We start from the raw sequence: 14781 nt of genomic DNA, 5'->3' as shown, positions 1-14781 counted from the left end.
CCCCACCTGGTCCAGCTGTTTCTGGATCTTGCTTTGCTCCTCGGTGACCAGCTTGAGCTTCTCTGCGTCAGCCTCGGCGAACTCGCGGCCTGCCTTCTTGGCAGTGCGCTGCTTGGCACACAGAGCCTTGCGGGACTTGCGGTGAGCTCCGATCTGCTCCTCCAGGAACTTGAGCTGCATCTGCAGCAGCTGCTGGGTATGCAGGAGCCACTCTTCATACTGGTGCTGCTCTGCATCGTCTGGTAGGGAGAACAGGGGGTGGTTAGTTGACCAAATCAAATCAGGTTGGCTTGTACTGGAATACATGAAATATGTGCAATGGCTGGGGGTACTCAAGGAGAGGTTTGAGAAACACTGGAGTACATCAACTAACTGAAATACATTTAAGTATTATTAAGATGAAACATTTGTAGAACTTACTGATGATCCCTTGTACAAACTGAGGAGGGTTGGGTCTTGATTGTGTTGGGTCACTGCTTTCTCCTTCCTGAAAATAAAAAGTAGTCCAAATATATCAAATCAGCTAAACGAATCAAGTGAATCAATTGATCTGCTTTACAAAATAAATATTATGAACACATATTGTCCTGGTTATGTTTGGACAAGTGACACTGTACCTTAGATGTGCCAGATGCGAGTTGACCCTGAGGGTCTCCTGTTCCTGGTGCTGAAGCTAGTCTCTGGGCCAACAGAGAGACCTGTTGCCTGTTGATGCCAGAGGGAACCCCCATTGGGTCCTGTGCCAACACTCTCTTGATGCCCTTCAGTGCCACCATCTTCGCCTTGGCGATGGGATCCATGATGTCGTCCGTCACAAACTTGTCTAGATCTGTGAGCAAGCAGAAACACCAGGTCAAATATATGAAAGGAAAGCATCATGATTCAAACAAGAGTCATGATTCAAACAATCTCAAGAACGTACATGTATTTACCTTTATCAGGGAAGAAGTTATTAGCCAGAGCTGACTGTTTGACCATCTGCTGCGGCTGAGGGTTGAGTCCTGGGTGAACACCTCCTGGCTGCCCCACCCTCATAACTCCTTGTTGCTGAGCCATGGCAACCATGTGCTGCGGTGTTATCCCAGGTTGTCCCATGAGCCTTTGCTGCTGCAAAAGGTGTGGAGGGCGTGGCACCATACCTGGCAGTCCCATCATGCTCTGGGGTGGTGGGCGGTGGTGCTGGGGCAGCATGATATGTCCAGGTCCCCCCTGGGGGTGGCCTCCCATGTGCCCCCCCATCACCCCCTGGTGGAGGGAGCTGAGCTGCTGCTGTTGCTGCTGCTGTTTCTGGAGCTCCTTCTTCTCGTGCTCCAGCAGGTCCTGGATCAGCAAGGGAAGCTCGCTGGCTTCCAGGGAACTCTCGACTTTGTCTAGATCCACGGCAGGGGAGTGCTGTCCCCCTCCGTCGCGCAGCCCCAGGGGGTCCTCCCCCAGGGAAGATAAGGAATCAGCCTGACCTGGCAGAGGGTATGAGAGCCCTCCTAACCGCACAGAGCTCAGTGAAGCACCCTGGTTCTCTGGTTGAGTGGAGGGTTTGTTTGTTTGAAGGAGCATCGAGACAGCATCTCCCATCTCATCCTTCACCACTGCTTGGCCTGGCTCCAGCTTTATCCTGGAGGTGACGGCAGACTCCGAGGAGGACGGATGGAGAGTTGAGGAGGACATGGCACCCCCTGTGTTTGGGGTTGGGTTTTGCTCAACTTTTGGTTTCTGTTCCACTTTGTTGTCCTGAGCCCCAGAGTTACCTGGAGTTTCACCCTCTGCTTCCACCAACCGCAGCTGGTCCGAGAACACATCCTTGGGGTCCCCTTGGTCCAGCTCGGGGTCCGTATAAGCCAGCAGGTCAAACTCGTCACTGTTGAGTAAGTCGTCTAGGTGCGGGTCCGTGGTTTCCAGGTTGTCAAGATTACCCAGGTCGTCGTCACCCTTATCAGGGTCTAGATCCAGAGCCAGGTCATCCTCATCTTCCACTCCTCCATCCCCGGGGGCATCTCCTAGCCCTTTGGGGGCAAACGGGTCCTCTAGGTCGGGCTCGGGAAGATCAACACTAGAGTCCCCTGGTGCTCCAGCCTGGGTCTCTGTGGAGGTCTGGTGCTGCTGCCCAGAGTGAGAGCTGGGAGTGTTACGGGTCTGAGGAGTGCCTGTCTGGGATTGGAGATGGAGTTGTTGTTGTTGCTGCTGCGAAGAGCCAGTACTCTGCTGTGACATTAATAGACCCATACTACCCTGCTGTAGCCCCAGCCGTGAGTCTCTGACCCCCTCTGTCTGAGGGTCCATACCCTGAGTCACTGGATGCTGAACAAACTGGCTGGGGGCCATTTCCTGCTGCTGGGGGATGTAGAGGCGCGGCCGTTGCTGGGGCCCTCGTTGGGGAATCTGGGGCCCAAGGGGCAGCCTCTGGGAGTTGTGCCTTAGCTCGATGAACTGTGGTGGGGGTCCTCCGGGGTCCATGCCTGGCTGCATGGGTTCCCCTCCAGGGCCAGGCACCAGGCCACGGGGGTTAGCCATACCCTGCTGCATGGCCTGCTGGATGTTGAGGGGAGCGTTGAGGTGGTGCCTGGGGCCCACACCCTCCATGCCAGGCTGAGGGAAGCGACGGGGACCTGGGCCCTGCTGCCACTGCCCAGGGAACTGAGGACGACCATACATGCCCTGGGGGTTGGGAGGCCCTGGTTGTCTACAAAAGACAAATACAGACAACAAATGCAAAACATGTACAGCAAGCTAATGAGACAAAGTATTGTGCACAAATGCACAATTGTGCTGAAAACAACTCCCGATGGCATTTATTTCAATGTACAGCTATGTGTGCATTTAAGAAATAGACGTAAAGAGAAGTAAGGGGGGGGGGGGGGGGTTTGAGTGCATACCTGAGCTGGTTGGGGTCCATCATGGCAGGGGTCTCTGGGGGTGGCGGACGGCCACCATCCATGGGACCCACAGCATGGGGCATCTTCCCTGCCAATGATGCCTGGGCAGCAGTAACGGCACGGTCCTATAGGGACCAACAACAAGGACCTACTATTAATTCAAAAACGATCAATCCCCTCAGGAGAATTTAAAATAAAATACTAAGAACCCGCTGAGAAGGGTTCAGCAGGGCTAACTGTAGCAAAACCTTTTGCAATGGGAAAGGACAAAAAAACACGTTCTTATTGGACAGGTACTGCCTCCCAGTTTCAAAACAATTTTGAACACGACCCAAGTTGATATCAGACATTGGTTGACATAACAGTGTACCTGTGGGTAGGGTGGTGGAGCGCGGTGGGCTTTGTCTTGCTGATAGGCTGCCATTTCTCCTCCAGGCCAACCAGTGGCAGCACTGCTGGTTGCTGCGGCCTCTTTCTCCTGCCGGATTGAGTTTCGCTGCATCTGCTGCCGGATCAAAAACTCCCTCAGTTTCTGTCGCTATCAGAGGAAAATAAGAAATACAGGCCAGAGGTCGTCAGGACAAAAAAAAAAGACAAATATTTACCTGTAGATGTTGAAGGATCCAGAAGCCCTGTGGTGGAATAAAGGAGATCCTCATCAAATAGAACATGTACCTGTCTGTGCTTCTCCAGCTCAGAGGGGCTGAGGTTCAGTAGTGAAGGATCCTGAACCGCTGACATGTCGGGCATCTCCTGGGCACCGGGCATAGCCCCCGGGGGGTGAGGTGCCTCCAGGGGGCGGGGGGCTGTGGGGTCCTGCTGGGGGGGCATCCTGGAGTGGAAGTCGGCACCTATGGTCTGAGTCTGTTGTTGCTGGAGTTGTTGCTGTTGTTGGAGTTGTTGCTGTTGTTGTTGTTGTTGTTGCTGTTGTTGTTGGAGTTGTTGTTGTTGTTGTTGCTGGAGGAGTTGTTGCTGTTGCAGGAGTTGTTGCTGCTGCTGGGCCATTTGATAGGCTATGTTGGGGCCCCGGCTGAACCCATGCGGTCCAGAGGGCTTCCCAGAGAGAGGGTCCCCCACAGGGGTGGACGACAGGGGGAGTGAGGGAGGCTGGTTGGGGTGAGGTGAGCTTCTGAAGCTGGGGGTGCCCTCGGGAGCAGCAGAGGTGGGCCGGGGGGGCTTGTGCAGAGCAGCGAAGGGGTCCCTGGACTGGGGGCGCGAGGGGGGGCGGGAGTAGGGGTCAGGGGACTGGAAGCGGGAGGTGGAAGCTGGGGACTGGACAGAGAATGCGTCGTTGGAGGGGGCTCCAGGAGTGAGGGGGGAGAGGGAGCTGCCCTGGGACTGGGGGCTGGAGGGGACCCTGGGGCAGGACTCCTGCTGAGTCTGGGGGTGCCTCTGCTGGGGGAGGGGGGAGCAGCAGTCCCCAGACTGGGGCCTTGGGGTGAGGGGAGGCTGGGCATAGGGGTCCTGGAATGGGGTGGAAGGGGACTGGCGGTAGCCCTCAGAGGGGTGGTTGGGTGAGGCTCCGGGATGGAGTACCACCCCACCCTCTCCTTGGTGCATCCGTGGTGTCATGGGAGCCTTGAACAAGCCATCCCCAGAGTCCAGCATCCCTGCAGGGGAGCCCGTGTTACTCAGGTCCTGGCGTCCCGTGGAGGAGCGGGGAGAGGGTCCCCCGCTCATATCAGCCCTGTACTGCCCATGTCCCATCCCAGAAGGCGAGGACACCTGGGAGGGGGAGGAACCGTATTCTGGACGCCCCATCCCCTGCTGCTGGCCTCGGAATGGGTCTCCATAGTGGGTGGTGTGGGGCGGGGAGAAGAGAGGAGAGTCCCCGGGCCCTCCACCCCTGGACCGAGGGCTTTCTGGGGGGCCTAAGTGCTCCTGAGAGCCCTGCTGTGACTGGGGCAGGTGACCTTGGATCTGCTGTTGCTGTGGCCTGAAGAAGGGGTCGACCTGCTGAGCCCGCCGGGGATTCCCTGGCTGCATGTCGAAGGGGCCAAGGCTAGCCGGGTGTCCCTGAGGGGCCTGTGGCCCGGGGTGGGGGTAACCTGAGGAAGAGGCTTGGCCCTGCATGGGGCTGGAGGCGGCCTGATGGGAGGAGTATGGGGTGGAGGGGTGGGGGGACTGGGGAGGCAGCTTGGCAAAGGGATCTGTCCGCATATCTGCCGATGCCGAGCCCGGGGTCTTGACAGGACCGTCAGGGAAGAAGGTGGAAGAGGATCCCGAGTCAGGGTGGAAAGGGAAGGGGCTCTCTGCCGAGCTGGGTTGGGAGGAGGTGGAGACGGAACCTGAGGGCGGAGGGATCTGGAGGTGCAGGTTGGGACGTTCACCTTTGACCCGAACACCACCACCTCCACCCCCCTCTGTCTTGATAGGCCGACACACCTGGCTCTCTGCCTGCTGTGGAATGAGAAGAGACAGTTGGAGAGAAGCAATGAGGCTGCATACAATGACAACCTTATGCTTTGGGCTGGTTTCCTGAAAATTAAGACTTCAAGTGGACTTAGTTTAGGAGTGGGGTTGAGCTGGGTCAACGAAGCTGGCCCTATGAATCAATGCTCTGGCCTAAACTCTCACCTTCTGTGCCTTGTTGATCCGCTGAGCCGCTCGATTGTCTTTGGCCTTTTGCAGAAAAGGAACCTTGTCAGCAGCTGAAATCTTCCTCCAGATCTTCATGATCTGTTTACAGCGACTGGACCAGTCTGTCAGAGAGAGAGGATCACAACTTACATTATTTCTATTCCAGTAAACTGAAGTCAAAACATTTGATATTTGGTTCATTTTCAGAGATAAAAGTTTGTTTCATTAGAACTCTCTGGAAGCACACATCTCATTCAGAGCAAACAAATACATAAAAACTAGAATATTCCACGTTTTCATAGTCTTATTTTTACTCTTAACTCACCTGGGTAGTCCCGTCTGAGAGTGGGGAAGTTTGTGTTTGCGTAGAGTACAGGGGAGATGGTGGACATCTCTCCTAGCTCCTCATCCTTCTCCCAGCGCTGGAGGCTGCGCTGGTTATAGGACAGCCCATCTCCATCTGCCTCGGTCGGGGTAAGAGGGGTGGAGGGGGTGGCTGGGGTGGAGGGGTTGGCCCACGGGCTCTCCTCTCCTCCATCTGGACTGAACAGGCCACCCCTTTCCCGCATGTCAAAGAAGGGAGACTGAGAAAGTCCAGGGAAGGAGTCCATCATACCAGCAGAGGGCAGGGATCCTGAAAGAGATCAGCTTATATGAGAGACATGTCCTGTTTTACCATGACCTTTGAGCGGCCATGAGCGGTTCCTGAACATAAAGGGTCCTTTACAACAACAAACTACTGCTCCGTATAGCATCACACTGTTAACTTTTTCTAGTCCTTTCTCTAATTCAGATGTCTAAGTTCAACATCACACTCATTTCTACTTCCTCTAAAAGTGCGCTCTCCAGGTATGATAGTGTGAAAGGGTATAGATTCCCCTAGCAGCGCTCAGGCCTGTACCATTACCTGTGAGAAGGCTCCTCTGTGGCAGACTGCTGCAGTTCATCTCCCCCTTTCCTCCCTCTAGGATGGGCCTCATGCTGCTCTGTAGGGACCCTCCTAGAGACAGTCCCTCTGATGACCCCAGGACCTTCCTGAAGAACTGCTCAGAGTCCTGACTCTCCATGCCCTCAGGAAGTCCTGGGAGAGAGAAAAAAACAGGAGTGTAGGACAATGGGCAAAAACATTCACCAATACCAAATTGATAGCATGTCAAAACAATTCCTGTAAGTTAGTAGAAAAGAAACTCTTGAAGTGTCACTTTTATTAAATCGGCAACATTTCAGCATCTCTGATCTCTTACCTTCATTTTTCTCCTTTTCGGAGCCTTGAGGATCCGTTGAGCCCTGATCTTTGACAGCTGAAGACAACACTGATCCCTCAACCGGAGCCTGTGATCCCTCACCCCCCTCCTGCTTCAGGTGCATCCCAGCCCCCATCGCTCGCTCCCGGACCTCCATTGCGTCAGGAGCGGTGGGTCTGGCCCCCCGTGCGTGAGGCAGTGGAGGACGTAGGAGACCCATGGCCCCATGATGCCTCTGTCCTGGGGTAACCAGGAGAGCCTTTTTACTCAGGTCCATCAGTTGTTTACCAAAGAATGCCTCCTACACACACATAGACAGAGAGAGAATGATGGAGTTGAATGGTCACTAGACACTCTGGGCTGGTTTTCCAGACACAGATTAAGTCTAGCCTTGGACTAAGAAGCAACTTCAATCGAGAATCTCAATTGAGCATGCTTTCTAGTCCATTAGGCTAAATTTGTGTCCGGGAAACTGGTCCTATAGATTGCCATTTGAAGGCCTTAGAAAAGCCCATGGTGAGAGGTGGTGAGCGAGAACGTACCTGCAGGTACGCTGGGAACATGTCCTCCAGTTTGCTCTTCTTCCTGCCTCGTCGTTTCTTGGCCTGCTCCCCTTCTCCCTCGGCTGGCTTATTTTCCTGGGAGCCTTCTATAGGTGTGTCTGGGTGAGGCCCTGTCAACAAACACAACCTGGTTCATTTCAGATGTTCAGAATGACAATTTTGATAGCAGGAACTAAATTTTATTCAATTTTATTTTGGGTTACAAACAATGTTATGTACAATTTTTTTGGGGCACTGAGCAAGTTTCTGGTTTGCTGAGAGCAAATTTGAACCTTGTGAAAACTATGTGCAACTTACAGCGTGAGTTTACTGTGAATATTAAGGCTGTACCTGCCTTAAGTTACAGTTAACAGTGGCCAAGTAGGCTACTGTAGCTAACTGATCACAATGTAGGACTACCAGAGTGGCCTATCATCAACAACAATGGAGAAAATTAGAGGTCGACCGATTAAATCGGAATGGCCAATTAATTAGGGCCGATTTCAAGTTTTCATAACAATCGGAAATCTGTATTTTTGGACGCCGATTTGGCCGACGTTTTTTTTTTTTTTAGACCTTTATTTAACTAGGCAAGTCAGTTAAGAACATTCTTATTTTCAATGACGGCCTAGGAACGGTGGGTTAACTCCCTTGTTCAGGGGCAGAACGACAGATTTTTACCTTGTCAGCTCAGATATTCAATCTTGCAACCTTATGGTTAACTAGTCCAACGCTCTAACCACCTGCTTTACGTTGCACTCCACGAGGAGCCTGCCTGTTACGCGAATGCAGTAAGAAGCCAAGGTAAGTTGCTAGCTAGCATTAAACTTATCTTATAAAAAACAATCAATCATAACCACTAGTTAACTACACATGGTTGATGATATTACTAGTTTATCTAGCCTGTCCTGCGTTGCATATAATCGCTTAGGTACACGTTGCCCCAACCATAAACATCAATGCCTTTGTTAAAATCAATACACAAGTATATATTTTTAAACCTGCATATTTAGTTAATATTGCCTGCTACCATGAATTTCTTTTAATTACGGAAAATGTGTCACTTCTCTTGCAAACAGAGTCAGGGTATATGCAGCAGTTTGGGCCGCCTGGCTCGTTGCGAACTGTGAAGACTATTTCTTCCTAACAAAGACAGCCGACTTCGCCAAACGGGGGATGATATATGATTTAACAAAAGCACATTTGCGAAAAAAGCACAATCGTTGCACGACTGTACCTAACCATAAACATCAATGCCTTTCTTAAAATCAATACACAGAAGTATATATTTTTAAACCTGCATATTTAGCTAAAAGAATTCCAGGTTAGCAGGCAATATTAACGAGGTGAAATTGTGTCATTTTGCGTTCATTGCACGCAGTCAGGGGTATATGCAACAGTTTGGGCCGCCTGGCTCGTTGCGAACTAATTTGTCGGAATTTTACGTAATTATGACATAACACGGAAGGTTGTGCAATGTAACAGGAATAACATTTTGTTTTTGAGATTATAGTTTTCGGATTCGACCATATTAATGACCTAAGGCTCATATTTCTGTGTGTTATTATGTTATAATTAAGTCTATGATTTGATAGAGCAGTCTGACTGAGCGATGGTAGGCAGCAGCAGGCTCGTAAGCATTCATTCAAAATAGCACTTTCGTGCGTTTTGCCAGCAGCCCTTCGCAATGCATTGAGCTGTTTATGACTTCAAGCCTGTCAACTCCCAAGATTAGGCTGGTGTAACCGATGTGAAATGGCTAGCTAGTTAGCCGGGTGCGCGCTAATAGCGTTTCAAACATCACTCGCTCTGAGACTTGGAGTAGTTGTTCCCCTTCCTCTACATGGGTAACGCTGCTTCGAGGGTGGCTGTTGTCGATGTGTTCCTGGTTCGAGCCCAGGTAGGAGCGAGGAGAGGGACGAAAGCTATACTGTTACACTGGCAATACTAAAGTGCCTATAAGAACATCCAATAGTCAAAGGTATATGAAATACAAATCGTAGAGAGAAATAGTCCTATAATAACTACAACCTAAAACTTCTTACCTGGGAATATTGAAGACTCATGTTAAAAGGAACCACCAGCTTTCATATGGTCTCATGTTCTGAGCAAGGAACTTAAACGTTAGCTTTTTTACATGGCACATACTGCACATTTACTTTCTTCTCCAACACTTTGTTTTTGCATTATTTATACCAAATTGAACATGTTTCATTATTTATTTGAGGCTAAATTGATTTTATTGATGTATTATATTAAGTTAAAATAGTGTTCATTCAGTATTGTTGTAATTGTCATTATTACAAATAAATAAATAAATAGGCCAATTAATCGGTAACGGCCTTTTTTGGTCCTCCAATAATCGGTATCGGCGTTGAAAAATCATAATCGTGCGACCTCTAGAGAAAATGCATCCCATCACATTTTAACATGGAAATAGCTGTTCTATCATTCAGCCTATAGTAGCAGCCAATGTGTGGTGTTCATTGTAGACCTACATTCCATGATACTTTTGAAAAAAACATGCAGGGCTTGACATGAACATGTTTATCCACTTGTCCTTCAGACAAGGACGGAGCGGCAGGTAGCCTAGCTGTTAGAGCGTTGGACTTGTAACCGAAAGGTTGCAAGATCGAATCCCCGAGCTGAAAAAAAATCTGTCGTTCTGCCCCTGAACAAGGCAGTTAACCCACTGTTCCTAGGCCATCATTGTAAGTAAGAATTTGTTCTTAACTGACTTGCCTAGTTAAATAAAGGTAAGAAATATATATATATAAAAAAAAAAGGAGGTGACTGAAAATGCTGTGTGGTTTGATTCAAGAAAACACTTTACAAAATAAAATTCATTATTCCCATACCATTATCACAGAGAATCAGATAAATTATTCTACCCTCTGCCTACTGGCTACTTAGCTTATTCAAGCCTGTCTCAAACTACAACACTGCCCCTTTAAGACCAAAACAAAATTATCTTTACCTGACTCGCTTTTCAAAGATGTACACGTTTTGTGCTCTTGAAGGAAACAATCACTCCTATTGCTGACTACAAATGATCTATTTCTGGGCTAATAACTACTAACTAGCAAAGGATATGAACAAAATGTGCACGTGGCTAGATGCAGCTCTCACTTTGATCTCAAAGCATGCACATCTACTCACACCTGCTCATGCTGTAAACACAGTCCAGTTCAAAATAAAATGGCACAAATCCATATATGGCAATGGTCTATTTGCATATAGGCCTACTGCAGCTCTGACTGTTCATGCCACACTGGTCTGTGTAGAGTACGGGCTGAGTAGTGCGGGTCAATGAGATAACATCGGAGTAGGATTCTTTCTGCCTACAACAAAACCTCTTGCATAGTTCGTTTTGTTTCGGTATGTTGCATTGAAAGCGGCTAATATTGCATGTTCCAATTGCCTCAGTAAAGGGAAACGTTGATGGTGTTAACAGGGGAAACTCTAGAACAGTGGTCACCAACATTTTCTGAGTCAAGATCACTTTGAGTCAAAATGCAAGCCTATGCAACATTAACCAATTAAAAACAGTACTGTAGAAATTAGGTTTGTGCAGTAAGCTATAGGCCTAATACATTATCACCACATATTGGCTTTGCTTGAATTGCCCTGCCAATGCATTGTTGTTCAGGACATTTAAAAATATAGATATTTCTAAATTTGAGGTAGGCTATATGATCACACCGGTAATAGATCTGTTGCTGTATTACTTGTGAGGCACAGCTGAGTGAACATACATTTTTATAATTATTTTTTTATTTTACTGGGCTGATGGTGCCTGTATCTGATGTTCAGTCTCAGTGGAGGGAGAGAGCAGCAGACTGAGAGTCCGCCTGTCAACATCCCTCCAGTCTCCCTGTCCTCCACTGACAGACCAAAAAGGGACGGTCTTCCAGCTGATGGCCAAACTCGAGTCGCACCACATTATTTCTGCCTCATGCACAAATTCATGTTGTTACTCCTATGAACAGATAAATATTATTCCTCGATATTAAAAAAAGACCCAAGCCGCTAATATTAACATCAATGCTAACCTAAAGATAGACTTTCCTATTCATTCATTACTGCTGCAGTGCTTGTTGAAGCGCTGAGTGGAAATAGGAAGAACGTGCATTTTATGTCTTATAAAATTGTTGAATACAAAGTGTTGAATACAAAGTGTTGAATACAAAGTGTTGACAGTGCTGAGTAAGAACTTAAACATGAACTCAGTCATAAAAACAGCAGCTCTTTACTGTATTCATTGACAGTCTCTAGTCTGGTTTTAAACATTTAGAAACAGTAGATCTTTACTGTATTCGTTGACAGTCTCTCTAGTCTGGTTTTAAACATTTAGAAACAGTAGATCTTTACTGTATTCGTTGACAGTCTCTCTCTAGTCTGGTTTTAAACATTTAGAAACAGTAGATCTTTACTGTATTCGTTGACAGTCTCTCTCTAGTCTGGTTTTAAACATTTAGAAACAGTAGATCTTTACTGTATTCGTTGACAATCTCTCTCTAGTCTGGTTTTAAACATTTAGAAACAGTAGATCTTTACTGTATTCGTTGACAGTCTCTCTAGTCTGGTTTTAAACATTTAGAAACAGTAGATCTTTACTGTATTCGTTGACAGTCTCTCTAGTCTGGTTTTAAACATTTAGAAACAGTAGATCTGTAGATCTGTATTCGTTGACAGTCTCTCTCTAGTCTGGTTTTCAACATTTAGAAATAGTAGATCTTTACTGTATTCGTAGACAGTCTCTCTCTAGTCTGGTTTTAAATGTTTAGAAACAGTAGATCTTTACTGTATTCGTTGACAGTCTCTAGTCTGGTTTTAAATGTTTAGAAACAGTAGATCTTTACTGTATTCGTTGACAGTCTCTCTCTAGTCTGGTTTTAAACATTTAGAAACAGTAGATCTTTACTGTATTCGTTGACAGTCTCTCTAGTCTGGTTTTAAACATTTAGAAACAGTAGATCTTTACTGTATTCGTTGACAGTCTCTCTCTAGTCTGGTTTTAAACATTTAGAAACAGTAGATCTTTACTGTATTCGTTGACAGTCTCTCTAGTCTGGTTTTAAACATTTAGAAACAGTAGATCTTTACTGTATTCGTTGACAGTCTCTCTCTAGTCTGGTTTTAAACATTTAGAAACAGTAGATCTTTACTGTCTACGTTGACAGTCTCTCTAGTCTGGTTTTAAACATTTAGAAACAGTAGATCTTTACTGTATTCGTTGACAGTCTCTCTCTAGTCTGGTTTTAAACGTTTAGAAACAGTAGATCTTTACTGTATTCGTTGACAGTCTCTCTAGTCTGGTTTTAAACATTTAGAAACAGTAGATCTGTAGATCTGTATTCGTTGACAGTCTCTAGTCTGGTTTTAAACATTTAGAAACAGTAGATCTTTACTGTATTCGTTGACAGTCTCTAGTCTGGTTTTAAACATTTAGAAACAGCAGCTCTTTACTGTATTCGTTGACAGTCTCTCTCTAGTCTGGTTTTAAACATTTAGAAACAGTAGATCTTTACTGTATTCGTTGACAGTCTCTCTAGTCTGGTTTTAAACGTCTAGAAACAGTAGATCTTTACTGTATTTGTTGACAGTCTCTCTCTAGTCTGGTTTTAAACGTTTAGAAACAGTAGATCTTTACTGTATTCGTTGACAGTCTCTCTAGTCTGGTTTTAAACATTTAGAAACAGTAGATCTTTACTGTATTCGTTGACAGTCTCTCTAGTCTGGTTTTAAACATTTAGAAACAGTAGATCTTTACTGTATTCGTTGACAGTCTCTCTCTAGTCTGGTTTTAAACATTTAGAAACAGTAGATCTTTACTGTCTACGTTGACAGTCTCTCTAGTCTGGTTTTAAACATTTAGAAACAGTAGATCTTTACTGTATTCGTTGACAGTCTCTAGTCTGGTTTTAAACGTCTAGAAACAGTAGATCTTTACTGTATTCGTTGACAGTCTCTCTCTAGTCTGGTTTTAAACATTTAGAAACAGTAGATCTTTACTGTATTCGTTGACAGTCTCTCTAGTCTGGTTTTAAACATTTAGAAACAGTAGATCTTTACTGTATTCGTTGACAGTCTCTCTAGTCTGGTTTTAAACATTTAGAAACAGTAGATCTTTACTGTATTCGTTGACAGTCTCTCTCTAGTCTGGTTTTAAACGTTTAGAAACAGTAGATCTTTACTGTATTCGTTGACAGTCTCTCTAGTCTGGTTTTAAACGTTTAGAAACAGTAGATCTTTACTGTATTCATTGACAGTCTCTCTAGTCTGGTTTTAAACATTTAGAAACAGCAGATCTTTACTGTATTCGTTGACAGTCTCTCTAGTCTGGTTTTAAACATTTAGAAACAGCAGATCTTTACTGTATTCGTTGACAGTCTCTCTAGTCTGGTTTTAAACATTTAGAAACAGTAGATCTTTACTGTATTCGTTGACAGTCTCTCTCTAGACTGGTTTTAAACATTTAGAAACAGTAGATCTTTACTGTATTCGTTGACAGTCTCTCTCTAGTCTGGTTTTAAACATTTAGAAACAGTAGATCTTTACTGTATTCGTTGACAGTCTAGTCTGGTTTTAAACATTTAGAAACAGTAGATCTTTACTGTATTCGTTGACACTCTCTCTCTAGTCTGGTTTTAAACATTTAGAAACAGTAGATCTTTACTGTATTTGTTGACAGTCTCTCTCTAGTCTGGTTTTAAACATTTAGAAACAGTAGATCTTTACTGTATTCGTTGACAGTCTCTCTCTAGTCTGGTTTTAAACGTTTAGAAACAGTAGATCTTTACTGTATTCGTTGACAGTCTCTCTCTAGTCTGGTTTTAAACATTTAGAAACAGTAGATCTTTACTGTATTCGTTGACAGTCTCTAGTCTGGTTTTAAACATTTAGAAACAGTAGATCTTTACTGTATTCGTTGACAGTCTCTAGTCTGGTTTTAAACATTTAGAAACAGCAGCTCTTTACTGTATTCGTTGACAGTCTCTCTCTAGTCTGGTTTTAAACATTTAGAAACAGTAGATCTTTACTGTATTCGTTGACAGTCTCTCTAGTCTGGTTTTAAACGTCTAGAAACAGTAGATCTTTACTGTATTCGTTGACAGTCTCTCTAGTCTGGTTTTAAACGTTTAGAAACAGTAGATCTTTACTGTATTCGTTGACAGTCTCTCTAGTCTGGTTTTAAACATTTAGAAACAGTAGATCTTTACTGTATTCGTTGACAGTCTCTCTCTAGTCTGGTTTTAAACATTTAGAAACAGTAGATCTTTACTGTATTCGTTGACAGTCTCTCTCTAGTCTGGTTTTAAACATTTAGAAACAGTAGATCTTTACTGTATTCGTTGACAGTCTCTCTAGTCTGGTTTTAAACATTTAGAAACAGTAGATCTTTACTGTATTCGTTGACAGTCTCTCTAGTCTGGTTTTAAACATTTAGAAACAGTAGATCTTTACTGTATTCGTTGACAGTCTCTCTCTAGTCTGGTTTTAAACATTTAGAAACAGTAGATCTTTACTGTATTCGTTGACAGT

At 45.7% G+C, this 14781-nt stretch overlaps 1 protein-coding gene across 3 annotated transcripts in view; it reads right to left on the bottom strand.

Moving 5' to 3' along the window:
* LOC106572669 (histone-lysine N-methyltransferase 2D) overlaps positions 1–14781 on the bottom strand; it is a 67143-nt gene that overhangs the window by 31064 nt on the left and 21298 nt on the right. For all 3 annotated transcript variants that reach the window (XM_082962196.1, XM_082962194.1, XM_082962195.1), the window contains exons 22-33: positions 7237–7367; positions 6695–6995; positions 6358–6531; positions 5776–6084; positions 5448–5572; positions 3546–5270; positions 3241–3408; positions 2871–2995; positions 933–2677; positions 618–829; positions 421–487; positions 7–239 (exon numbers count right to left, since the gene is read on the bottom strand). In XM_082962196.1, coding sequence (XP_082818322.1) covers positions 7–239; positions 421–487; positions 618–829; positions 933–2677; positions 2871–2995; positions 3241–3408; positions 3546–5270; positions 5448–5572; positions 5776–6084; positions 6358–6531; positions 6695–6995; positions 7237–7367 — 5315 coding nt within the window. The remainder of the gene's footprint in view (positions 1–6; positions 240–420; positions 488–617; positions 830–932; positions 2678–2870; positions 2996–3240; positions 3409–3545; positions 5271–5447; positions 5573–5775; positions 6085–6357; positions 6532–6694; positions 6996–7236; positions 7368–14781) is intronic.

Source organism: Salmo salar, chromosome 15 (assembly GCF_965601325.2).
Source record: "Salmo salar chromosome 15, fSalSal1, whole genome shotgun sequence".
Taxonomy (NCBI): domain Eukaryota; kingdom Metazoa; phylum Chordata; class Actinopteri; order Salmoniformes; family Salmonidae; genus Salmo; species Salmo salar.
This window is presented reverse-complemented; position numbering and strand designations above follow the sequence as displayed.